General features: G+C 43.0%; 1 protein-coding gene across 1 annotated transcript; it reads right to left on the bottom strand.

Annotated features, from left to right (window-relative positions):
• Nucleotides 1-1,135: 1,135 nt before the first annotated feature.
• On the bottom strand, nt 1,136-14,456 carry LOC127629512 (carotenoid-cleaving dioxygenase, mitochondrial-like). Its single transcript, XM_052106599.1, has 12 exons — nt 14,420-14,456; nt 14,122-14,314; nt 7,123-7,334; nt 6,923-7,038; nt 6,712-6,824; nt 6,498-6,625; nt 6,237-6,397; nt 2,044-2,211; nt 1,814-1,951; nt 1,551-1,733; nt 1,355-1,465; nt 1,136-1,252 (listed from the first exon to the last, which is right to left on the bottom strand). Exons 1-12 carry the CDS (start codon nt 14,454-14,456, stop codon nt 1,136-1,138), a joined length of 1,677 nt encoding a protein of 558 aa, XP_051962559.1.
• Nucleotides 14,457-26,777: the final 12,321 nt, after the last annotated feature.

The raw sequence follows: 26,777 nt of genomic DNA, 5'->3' as shown, positions 1-26,777 counted from the left end.
GTAGTCTGGCTTTTTATGGTGGTTTTGGAGCAGTGGCTTCTTCTTTGCTGAGCAGCCTTTCAGGTTATTTCGATATAGGATTGTTTTACTGTGGATATAGATAATTGTGTACCTGTTTCTTCCAGCATCTTCACAAGGTCCTTTAGTTTGGTGTGAGAAGTGCAAATCAATCTCAGAACAACAGCACTTTCATCTCTAGGAGACAGAATGAGTCTCCTTCCCGAGTGGTATGATGGCTACATTGTCCCATGGTGTTTCTACTTGCATACTATTGTTTGTACAGATGAACATGGTACCTTCAGGCAATTGGAAATTGCTGCTAAGGATGAACCAGACTTGTGGAGGTCCACAATTGTTTTCTGAGGTCTTGGCTGATTTCTTTTGATTTTCTAATTATGTCAAGCAAAGAGTAACTGAGTTTGAAGGTAGGCCTTAAAATATATCCACAGGTACATCTCCAATTCAGTGCACCTCCTATCAGAAGCTAACTGGCTAATTGTCTAAAGGCTTTATATCATTTTCTGGAATTTTCCAAGCTGCTTAAAGGCACTAAATATACTTAGTGTATGTAAACTTCTAACCCACTGGAATTGTGATATAGTCAATTAAAAGTAAAACAATCTGTCTGTAAACAACTGTTGGAAAAATTACTCATGTCATGCACAAAGTAGGTGTCTTAAAATACTATAGTTTGAGTTTTATGTAAACTTCTGACTTCAACTGTCAGAGGGGTTCTCATATATATATATATATATATATATATATATATATATATATATATATATATATATATATATAGAGTATATGATTTGAGTACCCCCAAATCAGTTCCACACAGTGGAAGTACAGATATTCTAAACTGATTGACAAAAACAGCAACACTGGTATCGGATCTGGATCGGCCGATACTGAGAGATCAGGTATCAGAATTGGAAGAGAGAAAAGAAATGGTATCGGTGCATCATTAGTATAAATTTTTACAGTACCAAAGATGTAACATTTTGACAGCACTGAACACTAAAGCAAATGTAAAATGTATATCAATCTATATAAGCCAATAGATATCAAGCACCTCAGAACATTCTTCAGTCTTTACAAGGAAATTTCACCATAGGACTTTTTATTAAAATTATCCTCAGTTTGTAGTTTGGAAAGCCCCATGAAAACCATATGGAATGTTGATAGGTATTTCAGCACGACCCAATTCTTCAAATGTTTTTGCATCCAACACCAGAAGGATTGTGCTCTTGTCCTAGAGAGATAATAACTTATTAGTCTGACCCTATATGACTAACTGTTGAAAAAGACAACAAGAATTTGATTGCTTACCACCTAGGAATGTAGCATGCTGTACCTGATTAGGGGTGATGACTACTGACAGAATGACCCCATCATCCTCCTCTACAGCATCAGGTGAAGAGACAAAGATTGGTTCTGAAGGATACAGGCCTGCATGTTGCCACATCTGTGTGACAGTCATAAGATGATTAGGTATACTGACTTTGTACTGACGTTATTTCTGCTTAGAAACCTTTACACCCTTAACTAACCTTCATTTGTTTGCCTTGAAGGTCTATTTTAATGAGAGAGTTTCCCACCATGTGTCCGAAGCCGCATGCATAGTAGTAACGATAGGGGCGGGTATTACACTTTGAATAGTTGATTTGTGGGAATTCTAGACCTCCATACTCATGAAGATCCTCACCATGAAGATCTTCATGTGTGCAAAACACCTGTACAAATACGCATGTACATGAAAAAACTTGTATTAGATGTTTTTCGAGTGGAATTCAGTTTAACCACATGAACCAACCTTGTTCTTGTCTATCTTAATGGCTGTGGCAGTGCTGTTCAAGCGTGTGTTGAGATTTTGCCCACAGGGTGTGTCACTGTCCACATTCAGTGGTAGGATAAAACGGCAGGGGAATGCTTTGCACATGGTGTTGTACACCTAGTAAAATTACCAAGTAATTAACCAGCAGTTACATGGAACCACTTAAAATGATGTTTTCAGGAAGAACAATATTTTTTTCAAGGTATTACCTCATCTAGAGCATTTCCAGACTTTTTTAGATTCTGATTCATGTAGTTGTTGAATGTCTGGCCATCATCAGAACAGCACATGTCCATGATCAGGAAGCTGTTTTCCTCATAACAGTTTATCTGATGGAAGGTTGAGAAAGGCTTTGCATAGTATTTGACGAGGCTCAGCTGCAAAGTAAAAAGAAAGTACAGAATTATTCGTTCATGCTTTGGATATTTTTCAAGAAATTAAAGGGAAAGTTCACCAAAAATGAAAATTCTCTCATCATTTACTCACCCTCATGCCATCCTTGATGTTTTTGACTTTCTTTCTTCTGCTGAACACAAACAAAGATTTTTTTAGAGGAACATTTCAGCTCTGTTGGTCTTTTCAATGCAAGTGAATGGTGGCTAGAACTTTGAAGGAACGAAAAGCATATAAAGGCAGCATAAAAGTAATCCATACGACTCTAGTGGTTTAATACATGTCTTCTGAAGCGATCCACTTGGTTTTGGGTGATAACCCATTTTTCACTGTACATCTTGCCTTTGCAGTCTCTAAACAAGATAATGATTTCAAGCTCGTTCACCCTTCCTAGTGCTTGACACATGCACAGAGTGCTAGTTGGAGCTATAAGATGTGTAATCAAGCTTGAAATCATGAGCACCAAGGAGACTGCTGCAAGATGCACATGGAAAAAGACATTTTGGTCTTTTCTCACCCAAAATCAACTGGATCACTTTAGAATACAAGGAGTAAACCTCTGGAGTCATATGGATTACTTTTATGCTGACATCATCTTCTTTTTGGACCTTCACATTTCTGGTCACCATTCACTTGCATTGTATGGGTCTACAGAGCTGAGATATTCTTCTGCAGAACACAAATTATGATTTTTAGAAGAAAGTCATACACATCTTGATGAGGATGAGAAAATTATGAGAGAATTTTCCTGTTGGGGTGAACACTTTAAGGAGTATTCTGGGTTTAATGCAAGTTAAGATAAATCAACAGCATTTGTAGCATAATGTCGATTACCATAAAAATTGTTTTCGTCCCTGTTTTTCTTTAAAAAGAAAAGAAAAAAAACCTCAAGGTTACAGTGAGGCACTTACAATGGAAATGAATGGTGCCAATTTTTGGAGGGTTTAAAGACAGAAATGTAAAGCTTATAATTTTAAAAAAGCACTTACATTAATTCTTCTGTTAAAACTTGTGTATTATTTGAGCAGTAAAGTTCTTTTAATCATTGTTTACTGGGATTACAGGGTTTACAGCATTTTGTTGTCAAGTCAAAGTTGTAAAATTGGCTATAACGTTAAGCAGAAAAGGTTAGTAAATGATGTTTTCACACTAAAATCATGTTAACATGCATTTTGTGTATATCTTGTGGCTATACTTTTGAAACAGTGGGTATTTTAATGTTTAGGATTGGCCCCATTCACTTCCTGTTACGATCCCGTGTTGTCTGCTCCGTGTTTTCTGTTTCACCCGTCACTGATCACGCTCCATGTCACGTTTTCCTTGTTGTCCGCCCCGTGTTTCACTGTCCTTGTTTAAAAACTACAATTCCCACAATTCCCGGCCTCCCTCACTGCCTGCACTCATCATTGTTCTCACCTGTGTCTCGTTCAGTCTTCATTGTGTCTGTGTATATAAACCCTGGTTCTTTGTTTAGTGACTGTCGATCATTATATGTAGATGTAATGCCTGTTCCTGTATGTGTTCTGACCCTGTGCCTCATTCTGTTCTGACCCTGTGCCTCATTCGTGTTCTGACCCTGTGCCTCATTCGTGTTCTGACCCTGTGCCTCATTCGTGTTCTGACCCTGTGCCTCATTCGTGTTCTGACCCTGTGCCTCATTCGTGTTCATGTTTACTCTTGTTTAGATTTCAGTTTCCCATTGTGGATGGTTGTTTTGTTGCAGTGTCTACCTGTCATTTGTATTCATTTATAGTTTCATTAAAACACTAGCCACACCTGGATCCAGCCCTCTTGTATTCGCTTTTTCAATAACAGAACGATCGACCCAAACTATGGATCCAGCGGTCCAACAAGCAAACTTCCGGCTGCTCAGTCTAAAACAAGGGGACCAACCGGTTGAGGACCACATTGGCGACTTTCTTGACCTGGCAAACGTCTCTGACTTCCCGGACTCTGCCCTGGTGGTCTTCTTCAGGGGCAATACTAATCGCCCCACTGAGGGAGCGGTTGCCACCGGCAACGCAAGAGTGGACTCTTTGCAGCTTCATTGAGGTGACTTTGCGGGTCTGCGGTTCGCCGTTAACCGTGGGCGTCGCTGAGGAGGACCCTACCACTCCTCCCTCAGTGGTGACTCTCCAGTCACCCGTGGCGCTTCCTGTCACGCCAGCTCCATCTGTCAGCGAGCTCGCCCCCACGCCAGTCGCCTTCCATGAGCCAGCGCGGTCCACTTTGTCTGCCCGGAGGAGGAAGAGAAGACGGGCTTCCGCCTCCCGGCCCACGCCTGCCCCGGTCTGCGAGCCAGAGCCCACGCCTGCCCCGGTCTGCGAGCCAGAGCCCACGCCTGCCCCGGTCTGCGAGCCTGCGCCCACGCCTGCCCCGGTCTGCGAGCCTGCGCCCACGCCTGCCCCGGTCTGCGAGCCTGCGCCCACGCCTGCCACGGTGAGCGAGCCTGCGCCCACGCCTGCCACGGTGAGCGAGCCTGCGGCCACGCCTGCCACGGTGAGCGAGCCTGCGGCCACGCCTGCCACGGTGAGCGAGCCTGCGCCCACGCCAGCCACGGTGAGCGAGCCTGCGCCCTCGTCAGCCCCAGTCAACGAGCCTGAGCCCTCGTCAGCCCCGGTCAACGAGCCTGAGCCCTCCTCTGCCCCGGTCAGCGAGCCAGAGCCCGCGTCACCCACGGTCAACCAGCCAGAGCCATTAGCCCCCGATGTCAGTGAGCCAGCACCTGTCGCCACCGCCAGCAGTGACCCAGCGCCTGTAGCCTCGACCGTCCCTGAGCCAGTGCCAGTAGCTATGACCGTCCAAGAGCCAGCGCCAGTAGCCATGACCGTCTCAGAGCCAGCGCCCCTCGAGCCTTCTAGGGCTCCGCCTCCTGAGCCTCCCAGGGCTCCGCCTCTCAAGTCTCTTGAGTCTTCCAGGGATCCTCCTCCCTAGCCTCCCAGGGCTCCGCCTCTCAAGTCTCTCCAGTCTCCCAGGGCTCCGCCTCTCAAGCATCTCGAGCCTCCCAGGGCTCCGCCTCTCAAGCATCTCGAGCCTCCCAGGGCTCCGCCTCTCAAGCATCTCGAGCCTTCCAGGGCTCCGCCTCTCAAGCTTCTCGAGCCACTCAGACCTCTGCCCCCCGAGCCTTCCAGGGCTCCGCCTCTCAAGCCCCCCGAGCCTTCCACAGCTCCGCTTCCAGAGCCTTCTAGGGCTCCGCCTCTAGAGGCCCTTGGCTCCGCCCACCACGGTTCCGCCTCCTGGTCCACCCAAGGCCTTACCACCTGAGTCTGCCACGGCTCGGCCTGCCTCTGCTCCGCCCACAGTGTCTCCCACGGCTCTGCCTGCCTCTGCTCCGCCCCCAGGGTCTCCTGCGGCCTTGCCTATGCCTCCTTCGGCGCCGCCACCCAAGCCTTCGACTGCTCCACCTCAGAAGTCCTCCTTGGCTACGCCAGCTCCCCTAGTGGCCACTCCTCCTCCCAGGCCCCCTGAACCAGCCCTTGCCCAATGGCCACCTCCTAGGCCACCTAAACCTGTCCCTGTCCTGTGGCCACCTCCCAGACCTCCTGAACCGGTCCTTGCCTTGTGGCCACCTCCCTGGCCTCCTAAACCTGTTCCTACCCGGTGGAGGCTCCCCAGGCCACCTGACCCTGGCCCCGTCTCACACCCCAATAGACTGCCTGCCTGCCCTCTCGGCCTCCCTGGTCTGCCTGTTCGCCCCTTGTGCCCCCATGGACTGCCTAATTGCCCCTTTTGCCCCCATGGACTGCCTAATTGTCCCTTGTGCCTCCTTGGACTGTCTCTGTGTCCCTTGTGCCCCCTTTCGTCTGTCTGTTTTCCCCTTCTTCAATTGTAACACTTCCATTGTAAGTGCCTCACTGGAACCCAGATGTTTATTTTTGTCATAAGAAGCATTATGCCACAAATGCTCTCAATTAAGCTAAACTTGCATTTAAGTTTAAATGTCCAACTACCCTAATGTCTTAGGGTAGTTGGACAGGTTCACACAACAAAACCAGTCTGCAGATTTGACCTTTCCTGTGTGCTTATTGATTACGTGAAAAGCCGTGTTGTGTTTGGGGTCCCAATATACACCATCACTAATTCCTTTTCCACACAGTTTGCCTGTAACAATCTTCAAGAGGTCCATTTTGATTGGCTGCTCAATGAATACCACATAGTTCTCTGACATGGCTGCAATAACAATATAAATTCTTGGTTGCCAATTTGTTTTAAAAATTGTTCAAGAACAAATATATTAACCAGTGACAGGATTTGAGCACTGTTTACTTACCAAAGCTATGATAGTAGGATGGTTTGGACTTGTCCTCAGATGGGATAGAGCAAAAAACTGTGGCTCCTTCCAAGGTATCTTCTGCATTTTCCTTCTTTGGGGGCACTTTTATAATATTTAGAAGGCACCTGAGAATAAAATTGAGAGTTCAAATATTAAGTTTACTTTTAAACACTACCAATATTTGTATTTTTTTTTAGTGAGGACGATTCACAGGTAAATGCTAACAGGAGTGTAAGAGTTGCCCATGTTGTATGTGGTTCCATCAGGATCTACATGGGGGTGAGCTGTGGCTCCATTAACAGCAATGAATTTACTCCAGTCCACCTACAAACAATGATTTTCACTATATATTATACCATTTCAGTTGGTATATTCTCCATAAAATCTTATTTTTAAATTATTAATACATCATTTGTCCATACCTTTTCTTTTGTTTCAAGTGTCTTTGGGTCTATTTTGTGCATGAAGTTTGTCTCTGTGCTGACATAATAGTCTCCTTTATACTGGACAAAGCTAACATTTGCGTTGTCAGTTGGCTCTTTGTAGGAAGAGAAAGATACTAAGTTTGCTTATCAGAACATATTTAGACCAATTTAATCAGAACCAAAGATTTTACACTCACTTGGTAGCTCAAAGCGGGAGAGGAAGCGCTGGAAGAAGTTCTTGCTGGGGTCTGGCATTGCAACCGTGCCAAATTCAGACACCACAATGCGGTTATGCTCAGTGTTTTCCCTGTAGGAATCACTGTTCAGGAAGCGGCTCATGTATGTCACTTTTCCATCCTCAATTCGGAACTGATGCAGAAGTGCCATGCCATCAAACCAGTGGTTGAAGCTTTGGGGCAAACGCAATTGCTAATTTATTTTCCTCTGATGATTCCCTCTTTCAATCACAATTGCTCAATTCCTATTCCTATATTCCATATAGGAATATATCAACTCATTCGACAGCATTTGTGTCATAATATTGATTACCACAAAAAAAAAAAAAAACATTTTGATTTGCCCCACCTTTTCTTTAAAAAAGCAAACATCGGGGTTCCAGTGAAGTACTTGCAATGGAAGTGAATGGGGCCAATCCGTAAATGTTCAATTACTCACTATTTCAAAAGTATAGACAAACGATGTAAACAATATGCTTGTAAACATGATTTTAGTGTGATAAAATCGCTAACAAACCTTTTCCATTTAAAGTTAGTGTTAGTGACAAGTTAGTGACAATGTAATGTCAACAAACCCTAAACCAATGTAAAATGTATGATTTAAACAACTTTACAGGTCAAAAAATAGATGCATTTTAACAGAAGGATGAATGTAAGTGCTTTTGTACTGTAAAATTATAAGCTTCACATTTCTACCTTTTAAACCCTCAAAAAATAAGCCACATTCACTTCCATTGTGCCACACTGTAACCTCGATTTTTGCTTTTTATTTTAAGAAAAGAAGGGACGAGTCAAATTTTTCAATAATTTTTGTGGGAATCACCATTATGCCAGAAATGCTGTCGATTGACCTTAACTTGTTTTAAACCCTGAACATTCCTTTTGTGACCATCAGCGGCAGGAAGCAATCCCGATAAATGGAAAAACACCCAGTATTGGTATTAATGAAGAAAAAAAATGTCCATGCAATGTCCAAGGAAAAGTGTATACAGGTCTGAAATCATCACAAATATTGCCAAATTGACTTGATTTGATGATTTATCGTACGCTGGTGAGGCATGCATGAGAACATTGATTATGGGGGAACGCTGATCATGCCACTGAATAGTGTGCCGAGCAACACCTGTTCTCCCCTAATTCAATCCCTTCTTAAGCCCATTGTGTTCTCAGTATTCTTGCTAGATTGTTGTTTGATGTTGAGTACTAACCTCTCTCTCTCTGCCTAATTAGTCCTGTCTCATGTATCTGTTTGTTGCTGTGTCAGGTGTGTCGTTGCCTTCCAGTATTGCTGTGTTCCAGCTGGTCTTCCATGGAGGATACCTCACCTCTGCCCGTGTGACAGGAGTAAAGTTTGCTTGTCTCTGCTGGGCGTTCTTCGGCATCTCACTAAGCTTCAACGGAGGATTCTACGAATCTGTTCCTGACTTCCACAATGCACACACACATCCTACGAACACACTGTTCATGGATTGCCCCTTGCGCAACTATGACGCACACGCCATTAGAGATCGCTTCCCGCTGCCGGTGTCGGGATATTCTACATTCCTCAACCCATTGACTGCTCATTATTACTGTTAATAAATTCTTTAAGATGTTCCTCTGCTCTTGGGTCTGTTTGTCAATCTCATTTGTTACACCATCTGCAGTGATGGGTAGTATCTGATTACATGTAATTTGGATTACATAATCAGAATACAAAATCAAGTACTTGTAATTGGAAAAACATCATTGTGCAATGTAAACTCTGCCTTCCAAAGGTACATATCCTGTCAACTACAAAGGATTCAAGATTAAATTTAAAGAAGCATTTGAAGATATGTTTGTCACGAATGAAGCTAGGAAGCAAGTTGCAAGTGACACTCTGTTTATTAACAGTAAATGTGAAAATTTGGAAAAAGTCCAGGGTGAAGGGCTAGTGAAGCAGGGGCTCCAATGGTCAGATGAATGAGGTGAGAGAAGTGATGAGGAGTGCTGAACAAACACGACGAATCCAGATAACGGCCAACTGAACACGAAACAGGGACAACGAAGGAACTGGACTGGAACTCAGAGGGATCAACAACACCGGACATCACAAACAAACGATCTGACAAAGGAGATGAGAAAGTGGTGAGTATTTAAAGGGAAATGTAATGAGTTACAGCTGGTGAAGAGGAGTGATTGCAGCTGATCGCTGATCACGGTAACGAGTCGTCACGCCCACACATCCACGCACACACACACATGTAATAAACAAAGCACGACACAAGGAAGAAACATAGGATTTAAAAACCGTGACAGTACCCCCCAGGAATGCCTCCTGGCATTCCCAGGCTCCCTTACCTGCCGATTGTAGTTATCGATAAGGGAGTGATCCAGAATGTCTCTGGCCGGTACCCAACTTCTCTCCTCCGGACCGTAACCTTCCCAGTCCACCAGGTACTGAAATCCGCGTCCCCTCCGTCTTGAGTCCAGAATACGATTGACCGAATAAGTAGGTTCCCCATCTACGAGTCGCGGCAGGGGGGGGAACCGGAACCGGCGGATTAATGCGGAAATAAAAACGGGTTTTATTTTGGATACATGAAAGACGGGGTGAATTATCCTGTACGCCGGAGGAAGGTTGGGGCGGACTGCCACCGGACTAACAATCTTGGTGACAGTGAACAGGCCAATGAATTTGGGTGCAAGTTTATTAGATACGGAGTGGAGAGGAATGTTCTTAGTAGAAAGCCACACTTTTTGGCCAGCAACGTATACGGGAGGCCTAGACCGGTGGCGATCGGCTTTGGCCTTGGTGCGCGACCCCACTTGGAGTAGAGTCTCACGGGCCTTAGTCCAAGTGCGGTGACACCTCTGGACGAAGGCGTGAGCGGAGGGGACCGCGACCTCGGATTCCAGACTAGGAAAAATTGGTGGCTGGTAACCTACACTACACTCAAATGGAGATAGGCCCGTGGATGATACTGGTAACGTGTTGTGGGCGTACTCAACCATAGACAGTTGCTGACTCCACGAGGAAGGATTCTTGGATACCAAACATCGTAACGTTCTCTCCAAGTCCTGGTTGGCTCGCTCAGATTGACCATTGCTCTGGGGATGAAACCCTGAGGACAGACTGACAGTCGCTCCCAGTAATTTACAAAATTCTCGCCAAAATTTGGACACAAATTGGGGTCCTCTGTCAGAGACCACATCTGTCGGGAGGCCATGTAACCGAAAGATGTGGTTAATGACAATCACCGCTGTCTCCTTGGCTGAGGGTAATTTGGGCAAGGGAATGAAGTGGGCCGCCTTCGAGAACCGGTCCACCACGGTTAAAACGTGTGCCCCTGGGAGGGTGGGAGGGCGGTAATAAAATCTAGAGCGATATGGGACCAGGGTCTCGACGGCACCGGCAGCGGTTGAAGTAACCCGTCTGGGGGTCGATTGGAACTCTTACCAGTGGCACAGACTGAGCAAGCCAAAACAAAACTGTGAACGTCACGAGCCATCAGAGGCCACTAGAATCGTTGCTTGACTAAAAACTTAGTTCGATTAACTCCCGGATGACAAGCCACATTAGAACAATGTCCCCACTGAATAACGCTGGACCGTAACCCCTCCGGCACAAACAAACGATTCGGTGGGCACCAAGCCGGGGGCGTTACCCCTTCTAAGGCCGTCTTGACCTTCGATTCGATCTCCCATGTGAGTGTAGAGATGAATAGCGTCTCTGGTAAAATGCACTCGGGAGTGGACGGGCGTTGGAGCGATCAAAAATACGTGATAAAGAATAGGGTTTGATGTTCTTGGAACCCAGGCGGTACGAGAGTGTAAAATCAAAACGACCGAAAAAAAGAGCCCACCGAGCCTGCCTGGAGTTTAATCTTTTAGCTGTGCGAATGTATTCCAAGTTCTTGTGATCGGTCCAGACGATAAAAGGTACCCCCGAACCCTCCAACCAGTGGCGCCATTCCTCCAATGCTAACTTGACTGCCAACAACTCTCTGTTACCAATGTCATAATTACGTTCGGCCGAGGACAAGCGATGAGAAAAAAACACGCAAGGATGTATCTTGTCGTCTGAAGGAGAACGCTGAGATAACACTGCGCCTACCCCCACCTCTGACGCATCGACTTCCACCACGAACTGACGTGACGGATCAGGGGTTATCAGGATGGGGGCTGAAACGAAGCAGCCTTTTAGTTTGGCAAACGCAGCCTCAGCTGCGTCTGACCACCTGAACGTTGTTCTGGGAGAGGTCAAGGCGGTCAGAGGCGTGGCTAGTTGACTGAAATTGCGAAATGAAACGCCGGTAGAAATTGGCGAACCCCAGAAATCTCAGTAGGGCCTTACGGGACTCTGGGCTTGGCCAATTCACCACAGCCTTAATCTTCTCAGGATCCATGCGCATTCCCTCAACCGACACGATGTACCCTAGGAAAGGACAGTTGTAGACGAAATGTCCAGCTCCTCCACAGTACATGCAAAGGCCCTGGGATCTCCGCCTTTCCTTCTCCTCCCGGGAAAGCCGGGCTCGACCCACCTGCATGGGCTCAGGATCACAGACGGGGCTGAACGCGTCCCCGCCTCCAGAACATTGGCCTCCAAATCCTCCCAAAGGATTTGGTCTGTACTCGCCGTTCCACTCTGGACAGCCTTGCGTCCACTCTTAACGCCAAGGCGATCAAGTCGTTGAGCTTGGTGGGAAGATCCATGGCGCATATCTCCATTTGGACGCGGTCAGCCAGCCCATGCAGGAACATGTCCCACTGCGCCTACTCGTTCCATTGACTCTCCGCCGCTAGGGTCCGGAACTCGATAGAAAAGTCCGATACGGATCTCTCTCCCTGACGCAAGTCGGCCAGCACTCTGGCTGCTTCTCTACCGGAAACAGCACGGTCAAAAACCCACTTCATCTCCGCGGAGAGCGCTTGGAACGAGGTGCAGCATTCGTCCTGGTTCTCCCACACCGCCGTTCCCCATAGTGCCGCTCTCCCAGTAAGTAGTGTCAGGTCAAAGGCGACCTTGGTTCTCTCATCACAGAATGTTCTGGGATGGAGAGAAAAATGCATTGAGCATCGTGTTAGAAAAGCTCGACAAAAACTGGGTTCACCTGAATATGACTCTGGAACTGGTAGGCGGGGCTCCGACTGGGAGGGGACCGCTGGTGGTGGTTGAGGAATCGGCGGTGCGGGCTGTGCAGTGGGAGCTCGCAGAAGTTGGATTTGCTGAGTGAGTCCGGACACCTGCGCCACTAAAGCCTGAACAGCGCGAGCTGAGTTATTGAGATTCTTCTCTTGCTTCTCCATACGAAGTCTGCTGTTGTTCACGAATTCCTCCAGACTCTCTGAACTGTTACTCGCTGCTTCCATCTTGTGGTCAGATCGTTCTGTCACGAATGAAGCTAGGAAGCAAGTTGCAAGTGACACTCTGTTTATTAACAGTAAATGTGAAAATTGGGAAAATGTCCAGGGTGAAGGGCTAGTGACGCAGGGGCTCCAATGGTCAGATGAATGAGGTGAGAGAAGTGATGAGGAGTGCTGAACAAACACGACGAATCCAGATAACGGCCAACTGAACACGAAACAGGGACAACGAAGGAACTGGACTGGAACTCAGAGGGATCAACAACACCGTACATCACAAACAAACGATCTGACAAAGGAGATGAGAAAGTGGTGAGTATTTAAAGGGAAATGGAATGAGTTACAGCTGGTGAAGAGGAGTGATTGCAGCTGATCGCTGATCACGGTAACGAGTCGTCACGCCCACACATCCACGCACACACACACATGTAATAAACAAAGCACGACACAAGGAAGAGACATAGGATTTAAAAACCGTGACAATGTTTGCATGTTTTCTTAACTTTCTTAACACATTTTAAGTATTATTTGAATTTTCACTCAATTATATATGTGTAATATGTGTCACTGTGTTTGGAAGGGTTTTGCACATCAAGCACATCAAAATGCCTAAATACACGTAATTTCATATTCACAATGTAATTGCAATTGCATTAGCGGCAAAAACAAAAATTGGTTTCGTGAATTGCTTTTGTATTCAGCTTCAAAATGCACTTTTGCTTTAGCGATAACTTTGATGCCATTTTTGTGATGCTGATTCCCAAATACACACACAAGGTGGCGTTTGTAAAATGGCAAATTACATGACCATGTTTGTGTAATGCCCCGGAAACTTGTCCATTCTAGAAACTTCGATAAGAAATGCAAATGACGTCAAATAAAAGAGTTAAATTGGAAATAATCCAAAAGTAATCATATCAAATTACCCCAAAAATGTAATCTGCGAGATTAAGTTAATGATTGCAATTATTGTCATGTAATTTGTAACCAATACCCGATTACAATTCAGAAGTAATCTGCCCAGCACTGCCCATCTGTATGGGCTGCTTTTGAAGAATACTCAGAAAGCAACTAAGGCATATTAGAGTATATGAATATGTTTACATTGTAATCTGTAAGTGTGAATAAAGTTTGCACGTCATAATCTTATGAAGTGTTGCTTATTGACTAAAATTACTATATACACATTAAATATAGGACTGTATATTGACATTATAGTGCTACTTATTTATTTCAAAATTATAAAATTATGACAGAGGCCTTCAAAACGGTAACATAACACCCAGACCTACATACAGTGGGTGTTACGAATTTAACATCGTCCTATGTGCATTACCAGTTTAAATCTGACTATTATGTAGGCAAATAAATATAATTGACACGTGTAAAGATAAGTGACATATCTGAATAAATAAGTGTGTCGTCACTGTTCTTCCCATTCAACGCTACTTGAAGCTTTGTCATTTTTTCAAAATGTATAAATAGAAAAAAAAAGTTGGACTTTTGTCGCATCGGACAGTGCAGCACACTTTGGCCACAAACATGGCGTTGTGGTCATACAGTGACATCACATGAAACAAGTCAATTAGTATACATTTGTAAGGCTATGGAGGAACACATGCTACTCACCTGCTTCTTCCAATCTCAAACTTTCCAGGTCCATTCCTGAGGAAATTGCCTTTGATCCACAAGGGAATATTACCAGTAATTTTGGTTGCGATGGGCTCTGGTGTTTCATCCACAGAATGCACCAGCTTCTCAATGCATGGAAGACCATGCACATCTTTGAAATTTTGATATTTATAATTTGTATTCTTCCAGCCTATAGGGGTGATTCAAAGAATTTCAGATTCTACAAATTACACAAATAGGCTACAACACAACAATTCTGTCCAATACGTAGTCCACTATGTAAACTGTGTCTTACCAGGACTGCTTCTGTTGAGATGAGTTAAGGCAGACATGCTGGTCTGCTTGTTGAGTTAAAGATGAGTACAATTTCAAGAGCTGTTCTTGTGAGGCTTGACTCCCTCTGCTGCCAAGACTGTCTTATAAAGAGATCTTTTTGGGTCACATGGTGCTTATGCAATACCAAAACACACTGCAAAAAATGCTTTGAATTTATATGATTTAGTCCACATTAATCAATGAAGTTACATGAACATATTTGTTCCACTTGGTTAAGCTCATTAATGTTTTGTCAGGAAACATAATATGTTCACATAATTTCAACATAATGGAAAACTCTTTAAAATGACCCAATTGAGTAACCTCAAAGTGATTTTAGATGTATCCCTAACATGATTTATTTCCTCAGTTTTGGATAATATAAAGTTAGCTGGCAGTTCTTTGTGTTCCCTTCACCAACCTAGCAAAAGCTCCTCTGTCCACCACAATGGTAACCCAGTGAAAGAGAATGGGTACTAAATTCTAAAATAATAACATTATACACTGTTAAGTCTCCCCCTTTCCTTATCTTGGTCAAAAATGTATAATGCAACTAACACTTAATTCTCCACATCAAGTTCCATGCAAAGCATGCAGGGAACTGCAAATTCTAGTAAATTGGACAACCTGAGTTTTCCCATTTTTTCAGTGCAGAGACCCTACTAACTGTGGTCATATTTTGTCTGGATCAGCTCATGTGCTGTTCAGCTTGATAAAAAATTATATTTTCTCAGTCAACTAAATTAATTGTTCTTTGAGTGCCTAATTAATTTCTGATTGTAAACAAAGCTTACAGTTACATATTGATACATTTAAAGTAATTAAGATGATTAAATAGCAGTTAACAACACTACAGAGCTACCCAGATTTTAAAATGTTGGGGATTAATAATAAAGTGCTTTTTTATTTTAATTGCGTTTATAATTGAATAAACATCTGCCTTTTCTATTAAATCAATCTAATCGGTTTGGGAACTTCCCAAGTCAGCAACAAATCATGCCATATGTAACTTCACTAACCTCAGACTGAAAAGGGGGAAAAACAACAGTAATGAAAAAGAAGTATTCATACCACAGAATCCAATGGTAAACCTGCCATAAATCACTGAATTTTAGAAAGATTATTATGAAATATTTTAACTAGTTAAGGTTGAAATAATCATTCGGCATACATTGAAAGAAAGATATTCACATTTTAAGAACATGTCATTATGCTGCCACTATGGAACAAGACCTCAAAGATGGAAATAATAAGGAAAATATATATATTTTTTATTTCAACATGGATCAGTGTATACAAATACATATACTGTAATGTGTGGGAGAAACAAGAAATGTAAAGTTAAAGTAAAAGCAACTCTTACCACAAGTTGTTGTGTTTTACCAATTTAGGGTAAAAAAAAAAACAAACAAACAAAAAAGCAGGTTCTTTATGTTTCATGAACAGATCTAGTGTTTAAATGCAAGATTTATTTATGGTTTATTTTTAGATTGACCATTGATACAGCGCATTATTATATAGAATTATACATTGATATGATGTAAGCAAATTCTCAAGTTCTAGAAACACTTCAACTCTTCATTTGAAAACATCAACTTGCAATGAGACTTGAAGTAGGCTACACCATAGTTGTTTTAAGCGTTTTTAAATAAAATAACTGCTCTACTGATAAGAATTAACTTTCTGCTAAAAACTTGCTTTTGTGCCTCCTGATATGTTTACCCTTTTTATATTGTAGTAAGGATTTCCGGTATTTTAGACAAATATAATGCAACAACTTATGAGAAAATAAAAGTGACAACATGGTTAATTTTGGTCCTAATTTTAACAGAAGCTCTGTAAAAAATGTCTTTCAGTGTAACAGTCTTTTAACTAATCTGTTATTAGGCTACCTATTTTCATTCAAAAAGTAAAACTGGCCACATTTTTCAGAATTCAAAACTGTTTCAAATCTTATCTATACTCGATTTTAAGGTTGCTGCCCTCTAAATGAATACAACCATAAATGATTATGGTTGTATTTGTAGTATGTCTGGGTGTTTCCATATTGGGACTGTCCGTGGAAAACCCAACATTATTTGAGACAATCTTGTTCTTTGTGTTTTAGAAATCAATAGCTGTACAAAAAGTCACAGGTTGTGTCTTTTTAACATTGTCATTCAAATTAGATAACTTAATGGGGTTACACAAAGGTGAGCAGCAGGCCTGAATGTTCTTAACTTACCATTAGTGTTTTATTGCTTTACTGTACATATACTGTGGTGTTCCGGCAAAGGTTTTTATCATTGGTAATCAGTCCCTCTTCTACCTCTTCTACCTTCTTCCTGGGATAAGAAACTCAACTCAAACCAGTTATAGTATTGATATTACACACAGAAATGTATAACATGAAGGATAGTGAAAGTTCACATTCGAATCTGGGGTGCTAAAATTAGCATCCAACATTACGTGTCCAGTCCCTTGAACAGAAAGATTCAAAGATTATCCATCCTGTCTACAAAAGTGCATTTGAACTCCTTAACAAGCAGATCCAAGCAAGTCCTCTGGCTATTGCAGAAAAAAACATCTGTTCTTGAAACTGAAATAAATAAATGGAATAGTTTAATATGAAAAATGTAACAGCCTACTGAACAAAAGCATTGTCTCTTTAATTCTCTTCATGGGGATTTCAAGTGAAATTAACCAACTAAAATATGAATAATGTTCCCCATGAGCTTTTGTAAGATCCTATTCATAACATGTGTTTTTGTTCATGTTTTGTTTTTGTGTCTTTTATTTTGGAGTTCTAGTTCCTGTTTCATGTCATGTGGTTCCCTTGTCATGTGATTTAATGTTTCCCTCCATGTTCATGTGTCTTGTTTTCATTGGTTTATTGTCTTATCAGTTCTAGATTGTCATTGGTTTAAGGTTATTAGTCTTGTTATCTTGTTTATAGTTCTGTCTGTTTATTGGTTTTCTTGTTATTGTTTTACCCAATGCCTGTGTATTTAAGCCCTCATGTTTGCCATTGTCTCTTGTCAAGTATTGTAAATGTACCTTGTTTGCTAAGTCTAGTTCATGTTCATGTTCATGTTCATGTTCATGTTCATGTTCATGTTCATGTTCATGTTCATGTTCATGTTCATGTTCATGTTCATGTTCATGTTCATGTTCATGTTCATGTTCATGTTCATGTTCATGTTCATGTTCATGTTTAGATTAGTTCATGTCTATAGTTATGGTTTTGGATTTCACGTAAGTAAATAAACTGCACTTGGGTTCTTCATCTTCACTTCATCGTCTTGCCAGTGCCAGCACATCGTTACAGAAAACAATATCAAAATGAACCCAGCAGATCTACTAATATGTCTACGTCAAGGAAAACGTTCTATAGAAGACTATGTGTAAGAGTTCTGCATCATGGCAGACAAAGTATGCCTCAATGAGATCTCCCTCAAACACTTTTTTCATGCAGGCTTGAATGAGCCAGTGCATTCCTGGATGCCTGGCAAGGGGAGCACCTTCAATCTGGCTCAATATATCGACTTTGCCCTGCAGATAAGTGGTTCAACTTTCACTGTGGGTGAGGCGGATAACGAGCCAGCGTTCCACGTCATGGTCAACGAGCCAGCGTCCCCCGTCATGGCAGACGAGTCAACGCCCACGCCCACACAGCCAACTAGCTGAAAGCTTAGTCCATCCCAGGGCCAGCGTTATTCATCTTGTCCGTCCCAGAGCCAGCGTTGCCAGCCTCGTCCTTCCCAGAGCCTGCACTGCCAACTTTGGCCTCCTGAAGGAGGAGGAGAAAGGCTTTTGTTTCCAAGTCTCTGCCCATGTACTCGACCACGGAGGTCGTTTACAAGTCTCTGCCCATGGTTTTTTATATTTAAACTGGTTAAGCGGACCTCGCATCGACCACTACTTCCTAAGAAGCAAGTCGAGTCAGGCAAGTGAAGTTCAGCGGCAGGTCGAAAACCGAAGACCACAGGACATCAATCCCCCTGTCCCAGAGGAGGAGGAGGAATCGAGCACAGCAGAGCACAATGAGCCTAGCCTACCACAACCTGCAACCGAGACTAAGATCCAGGAGCAAAAGCCGCTAATCAAGTGGCCAAAATCCTGTGAGAAAAAGGAGTGGGAAATGGTCAACACAGACCTCAGAAAAATCTTGGAGCAACTGGGGGGAACGGCAGAGAAGGAACTGGAGAGAATGGGAGAACTGATCTACAGCTACGGAGCCGAACGCTTTGGAGCTGTGGAAAAGAGGAAGAGCACACCATCCATCCCAACCAAGTGCAGGAGGCAGCAGGAGAACCACTTATCAAGGAGAGAAGGCAGCTAAAGTAACAGTGGAGGAAGGCTTCAGAGGAGGAGGGAATAGACCATGGAGGTATGATGGCCATAGAGGTCATCATCAGAGCATCATGGTGGGTGGTGTGAGGAGAGCATCTAAAACCTGGCCTGTGGTTCCCTCCAATCAGGGTATACATGGATGACATGACCACACTCACTACAACAAAGGCATGCGCCATGCAACTGCTGAGAAAGCTGCAGGAGAACATTGAGTGGGCCTGGATGAAGATAAAGTCCAGGAGCATATCAATCTTTAAGGGGAAGCTGTCAGTTAAATGTTGCCACATTGGTAATGAGCCCATACCATCTGTGAGAGAGAAGCCAGTCAAAAGCCACTGGTAGGATGCAACTCTCAAGGACACAGACCACGTGGACCAGCTTAGGCAGGACACCACCAATGGCCCAGAGTAGACATGGGCAACATACAGCGTGCAGGCCAGATCAGGCCCTCCACATGGTTTAATCTGGCCCATGGCTCATTTATCGTAAAAACATATATATATTTTTTTTATGGATATTTCAGTTAATTTGCATTGGGACCTAACACGTCTCCACAAGCATTTAACATGCTCAGGGTTGCCAGATAAGAGATGCACACCCCCAGTTTGAGATTTATACTTGCACAAATTGGAAATAGTCTGCCTAATGTTATATTTATTTTATGCAATCTGGCAACCATGCACGCGAGTGCGCTATTTCTATCTCTCGCTTTCCCCTTTGTACAAACTTAGCAATCTGTAGTGCAATATTCTGCTCAAGCTAAAGTGTTGCACGGCTACTCTGTGTCCATTCTTGAGGCTGATTGTGATGTTTGCAGGTAAACCTTCTCAGTGATTAAATTAAATAGAAAAGTAGAGCAAAAGCAAGCTAGAGACGAATATGTATATGTATTTTTTATTTGTGCAATTTAGAAATGTTAAAGTCCCTTCGCACTTGTATGTTACTCTAACTCTTGCAGTAATCATTTGTCATAGTCAAGCAGCCTGTGTTATTCAGTTGTGTGCTGAAAGTCAAACCATCGAGGAGACCCGCATCATGAACCTTTTAGCATGTAAACGGTTAATGTTTTAGGTGAAAAAAAAAACATATTATTAAAACAGACCCCTGATTTAGAGATTGTTGAATTGAATAATAAACTAATGGGGAAGTAGAGATGGTAAAATACATTTATAAGCTCAGCCTTTATTCAGTTTTAATGCCTGATAGAAAAGTATCTACCTTTGTAGAGCAATACAATACTTTAGGCAATTGCAGAATAGTCTCACTAGTCACAGATAGACTTCAGAAAATTGAGTACACAACTATTTCTAGGCTTAAAAGATACAAAAACCAAATCAATGCAGACCATTGTATCTCAAAAGGAAGACAATGTGGCCCCCTATGCACTACTTAAAGCCCGATGTGGCCCCTTTACCAAAATAGTTGCCCACCCCTGGCCTAGAGAGTATCGATAGGTCCTTGCTTCCTGGCAGGTTGAAGCTCTACCCTGGCTGATGTGGCCATTGACCATCTGCGAGGCCTCAATATCAAAGGTTGATAAGCTGGAGAGGATGATCTCCAGAATGAAAGTGGCTAGGTCTCCTCAGGTGCCTTAGCAACATAGGGCTCTATGGAAAAGGTATCCTGGAACTTCCCATCTCCAGTTTATAATAGGAGTTCAAGTTTGCCAAGGTAAAGCTGGAGATGACACTTACAGAATCCTGTGACCCATGTGTAGCCCAATCAACTCCCACCCTGGCAACTGGGAGGAAGTGGACCCTATCGGCAGCTTCACAGCAGGCAAAGTCAGCCCTCAAGCACAGGGACATTGTTGCCCACATGCAACAAGGGAGAGGAGGCCTCGGCCTTGGAGAGAGCAAACCAACCAGGGCAACTCCATCTCAGAGATGAGGTCTTGTAGTCAAGGCAAGTGCGCTGGCAAGAGCAAGCAGCGAGGTGCAAAAAATCTGTTTCTCAAGCAAAGCAAGGGCAGTGGATGAGATGGGAGGGAGATGAGAAGAGACAGTTATCTTGGAAGGAGTTGTGGGACATGGCAGCATTTCGAACCAGCTTCATTATACAAGCCACATACGATGTCCTGCCATCTCCCAAAAACCCCAGCCAATGGTACGGCAAAGACCCTACATACCCACTCTGTCCATCCCCAGAAAACCTGAAGCACATTCTCATCGGCTGCAAGACAAGCCTTAAACAAGGCCGTTACACCTGGTGGCACAATCAAATACTGAAGTGTCTAGCAGCTACGCTGGAGAGTAGACGGACAGCCATCAACACCCTGCCTCCTCAGTCATCCCATCCTGCATCGGCAAGAGAGTTTATACGGGAAGGTGCAAAGCAACCCAAGGCCGGCACTTCAAAACCAGAGGCTGGGTAGCTGGGAGCACCTGGAAGCTACTGGCGGACCTGGAACAGAGGCTATGCTTCCCAACTGAGATCTCCACGACCAAACTCAGACCTCATGCTTTGGTCCACCTCAATTCACACCACCTACATCATAGAACTTACAGTGCCCTGGGAGGATGCTGTGGACGAGGCCTATGAATGGAAGAGCCTTAAGTACACTGAGCTGGCAGCTAACGCTGAACAACATGGCTGGAATGCTAAGGTTTGTCCAGTGGAAGTTGGCTGCAGAGGCTTCGTAGGCATGTCAACTACCAGGCTGCTTAAGGACATGGCTGAGGCCAGGCCCTCTCCAGTGCGGCTGAAAGGTCAAGCCAGTGGCTCTGGATTAAGAGAAGAGACAACATCTGGGCTCCAAATTAACATCAAGAACGAGATGACATTGAGGGGGGTGAGCCTGGGACACCAGGCCTCATCGCTGAACCCTCTGGAGGTGTAGTGGGCTCAACAGTGAAACGCTGAGGAAGGAGGGCGCCCACTTGAAAACCCTGAGATGTCATCATCATTCCCACTCATAACAGCAAGGGCTCAAGGCATGTGCAACAAACGGGATTGTATCACCTAGTCCTAAATAGAATAGAACCTTCCTGAAGAGACTGTGTTTCCTTAACAATGTATCCTCCATACGTTAAGCTTATTTGTTATTATTGCCAGTGTTTTTATATATATTTATATATTTTATATACAGTATTTATTAGGGCTGTCAATCGATTCAAATGTTTTATAAAATTAATTACATGGTGTTCCAATTAATTAATCTCGATTAATCCCATATACAAATATTTGCTGAGAAAGCCCCTCATATAACAATAATTCAATATATAATGATTATACACATTTATATCAATATATAATTATACATAGTTATCTTTAAATATTAAAAAGTATATATATATATATTTATATTTTTTATAAATTTTTTAATAAATATTATATTAACCAACACGATTCCATTAGAATTCTTTGCAGCTGAAACTTTATTGTTATTATAAGGCAGGTTAATGCCAGCCAAAAAAACAGATTTTTTTTATAATGTATGGCCAAACAGGGGTGGGTACGGTGGGAGGGAGGGAGGCTGAAGGTTTGGGATGAGGTGTATATAAGCATTTATTTTGTTCATCAATCTGTCCTCCATGTATAATTTTTTTTAATAAAAACACCATGAGAAAACAATTCTTTGCAACCTTTCAAATAAAATCTTTTTGTTTGTGTGAATAAAATATGTAACATTCTAAAAATAAAGCTAAATCCAGATTTTTTATAACTTTGCAAAATTATTAAAAATGAAAACTGAAATATCATATTGACATAAGCATTCATAACCTTTTCTGTGACACTTGACATTTAGTTCAGGCCATCCCATTTCACTGGATCATCTTTGAGATGTTTCTACACTTTTATTGGAGACCGCCTGAGGACAATTCAATTGATTGGAAATGATTTGGAAAGGCACATGGTGTAGAGCCAACAACCTGTCCCTGAATGTCGACAAAACAAAAGAGATGGTTGTTGACTTTAGGAGAGCACAAGGTGAACACACTCCGCTGAACATCGAAATTCCTTGGTGTTCACTTGGCGGAGAACCTCACCTGGTCCCTCAACACCAGCTCTATCACCAAGAAAGCCCAGCAGCGTCTCTACTTTCTTCGAAGGCTGAGGAAAGCACATCTCCCACCCCCCATCCTCACTACATTCTATAGAGGGACTATTGAGAGCATCCTGAGCAGCTGCATCACTGCCTGGTTTGGGACTTGCACCGTTTCGGACCGCAAAGCCCTGCAGAGGATAGTGAGGACAGCTGAGAAGATCATTGGGGTCTCTCTTTCCTCCATCAAAGACATTTACAAAAAACACTGTATCCGCAAAGCAACCAGCATTGTGGACGACCCAACACACCCCTCACACAAACTCTTTACCCTCCTGCCGTCTGGCAAGAGTTACCGAAGCATTCGGGCTCTCACGGCCAGACTGTGTAACAGCTTCTTCCCCCAAGCCATCAGACTCCTCAATACTCAGAGACTGGTTTGACACACACGTGTCCTGAGTTGCACTTTAATTACTGTCACTTTATAACTGTCTGCTACCTCAATAACTGCTATGTGCATAGAACACTATCTCATAGTATGTTGTTTACATTTTTAGAAACTGTCATCTTTTTGCACTACTGAGTACTGATCGGCGCTGCACTGTCTATTGTCCTGTTCATTGTCAGAAATTTGTTGTACTGTCCCGTACTTTTTGCACATGTTTGCACGTGCACTTTATATAGGTATATATAGGTTTTTTATATAGGTATTTTATTTCGTTGTGTTGTCTCATGTGGTCCTGTGTTGGTCCTTTGTTGTTTTTATGTAGCACCATGGTCCTGGAGGAACGTTGTCTCGTTTTGCTGTGTACTGTACTAACTGTATATGGTTGAAATGACAATAAAAACCACTTGACTTGACATGCCTTTCTATATAAGGTCTCACAGCTGCAAATGCATATCAGAGCAAAAACCAAGCCATGAGGTCAAAGGAACTGCCTGCAGAGTTCAGAGACAGGATTGTGTTGAGGTACAGGTCTGGGGAAGGCTACAAATACATTTTGGCTGCATGGAAGGTTCCCAAGAGCACAGTGGCCTCCATAATTCTTAAATGGAAGAAGTTTGGTACAACCAGGACTCTTTCAGGAGCTGGCTGCCTGGCCAAACTGAGCAATTGAGTGTAGTATCATCCCATATGGAACACTTAACGTTTTTTTTACTACACGGAAGTGTTCATAGTTTAACAGCTGATGGAAGTGAAGTTTCAAACCCAACGTTGTGTTGCCACTAACTTTAGTGCGCTATTCACCCTCAGTTCAACACTTATATTTAAAAAATATACATATTCACAAAGCATGGTATGATGGGAAAACTTTTAACTCACTTTTGTAAGGTGTTGTCTTCACAGAAGTTAAGCTAGGTGTCATATTCTCAATTATTTACTATTGTTTTGATAGAGCACCATTGCTACTGGTAACTCTGTCCCTTCCACTATGTACGGCAAGCCATGTGATGTTGATTGCACCAAGTGTCCAACATTCCACACTCTGTTTTGACGGATGAAAAAATGCATCATCCGGGTACCCGTAGTACACTTCTTTTTGTTACATGTTCAGTGTAAACATACTACTTGTACTACTTATGCTACAAGATGACTTAAAATAGTGCAGAAGTGTGTGGTTTGGTACATACCACAAGAACCCGATGGTCACTCTGGTTGAGCTTCAATGATCATGTGTGGAGATTGGAAAAACTTGCTGAAGCACAACCATCACTGCAACACTCCACCGATCTGGGCTTTATGGCAGAGTGGCCTGACAAAAGCCTCTCCTCAGTGAAAGACATGTAAGCACAGGAAATTTGCAAAAAAGAATGTAAAGGACTCTCAGACTGTGAGAAACAAGATTCTCTGGTCTGATGAGATGAAGATTGAACTGTTTGGTCTCAATTCCAAGCTACATGTCTGGAGGAAACCAGGCACCTCTCATCACCTGCGCAATACCATCTCAACGGTGAAGCATGGTGGTGGTAGCATCATGCTGTGGGGGTGTTTTTCAGTGAAAGGGACTGGGGTAATGGTCAGGGTTGAAGGAAATCTGAATCCAGAAAAATGCAGAGATATACTTTATGAAAACCTGGTCCAAAGCACAGGACCTCAGACTTCCAATAGGACATTGATCCTAAGCACACAGCCAAGACAATGCAAAAGTGACTTAGGGACAACTTTGTGAATGTCCTTGAGTGGCCCAGCCAGAGCCCGGACTAGAACCCAACTGAAAAGCTCTAGTCCAAATCAACAAAAGGTCTACTGTGGCAACAAAAGGTCTACTGTAATAGAAAATATTAATGATGATTACGGGAGAAATGTGTAACAACACACAGTGCATCACACCCTGCTGCGAACGGAGCTGCGTAGAAGCAGTAGAATAAAGTCGCCTGGTCCTATGAGTCCCATTTTCTTTTACATCAAGTGGACAGCCGTGAACGTGTGCAGCATTTATATGGGGATGTGATGGCACCAGGATGCACTGTGGAAAGACGACAAGCTGGTGGATTAAGTGTAATGCTCAGGGCAATGTTCTGCTGGGAAATCCTGGGTCTGGCCATTCATGTAGATGTAAATTTGACTTGTGCCACCTACCTAAAAAGTGTTGCAGACCAGGTACACCCCTTCATGGCAATGGCATACTCTGATGGCAGTGACCTCTTTCAGCAGGATAATGCACCCTGCAACACTGCAGACATTGTCCGGGAATGGTTTGAGGAACATGATGTTTCAAGGTGTTGCCCTGGCCTCAATTCCCCTGATCTCAATCTGATAATTTGCCTCTATGGTGGGATGTGCTGGACCAACAAGTCTGATCCACAGTGGCTCCACCTCACGACTTGCAGGACTTAATTGATCTGCTGCTAATTTCTTGGCACCAGATACCACAGAACACTTTCAGGAGTCTTGTAGAGTCCATGCCTCGTCAGGTCAGTGCTGTTTTGGTGGCACACAGAGGACCATAAAGCAGGTGGACATATACTGTGTATAAAGTGGACAAATATAGCTTTAAAAAGATGTGGAAAGTGCTATACATATCAAAATGACAACATGAAGGGGATCATCCAGCATAATGTGACTTGGCACCAACTCTCTTTCTGATAATCTTCTCCATGTTTCTAAAGCATGGCTTTGGATAATTATCAGAAAAAAATATCTTCAAGGTCAATATCTATGCAAGGTCAACAGAAGACTGTTCAACCAAGCACACCCAAGAGTAAGAACTAAAGTTCAGAAGATTAAGTACCTGTATATGATACTTGAGTCCTCAACACTTCTGTACAGTAGATATGGACAACATAAAACATGTGAAGTGAGATAAAATACAATTTTAAAAAAGGTCAGCTTTCATTTGTGCTGCCTTCATCTCATTCTAAAGATTTCCTGGAAAGAAAATGTCTAAAACAGGGATGTTCTGGCTGGTTCTGGATTGGCAATCATGTGCACAATGCTCAGACAATACCGACTTTACTGGATTGGCCATGATCTCAGGATGAAGGATAGATGAATACTTATAGACCTCCTCTATAGTAAAGAAATGCTTATAAGTCAGCCAATAAAAAGAGAACTTGTTGCCAGGAAGGATGAAACAGCACCATTGTGGAAGAAATGACCATTCCTATGGTGCAAATCCAGTCAGTTATGGCAGAAGGAAGCCTATTACTGTATATATGGACTACTTTAAATAATAAACCAAATCTTTTCTCACAAACCAAAAATACCACTATTAAATGATCTAATAATGGTGAAAAGGGTCCCATTTTATTAAAGTGTTGCTTAGTTTTTATGAACATGTTTATACTGTACATATTTTCCACAGATTTTAAAGATTAAAATGTAGTGACCACTGAAATAATTTTGTCCCTTGACCACCATCAGCAGCAAGTTTTATAGAGACTCGAAAATGGCACGAAAACTGAAACAATGCATGGTCAATCTGGATGAAAATTTGAAAACTGGCTCATTTAAAGTTTTGAATTTTGACTGTTGCGATTCACAATTCAGTGGAAAATTCTGTTGGACTCCAAATAAACC

Source organism: Xyrauchen texanus, chromosome 36, assembly GCF_025860055.1.
Source record: "Xyrauchen texanus isolate HMW12.3.18 chromosome 36, RBS_HiC_50CHRs, whole genome shotgun sequence".
Taxonomy (NCBI): domain Eukaryota; kingdom Metazoa; phylum Chordata; class Actinopteri; order Cypriniformes; family Catostomidae; genus Xyrauchen; species Xyrauchen texanus.
Note: the sequence above shows the minus strand (reverse complement) of the source record. Positions and strands in the feature narration are given on the sequence as shown.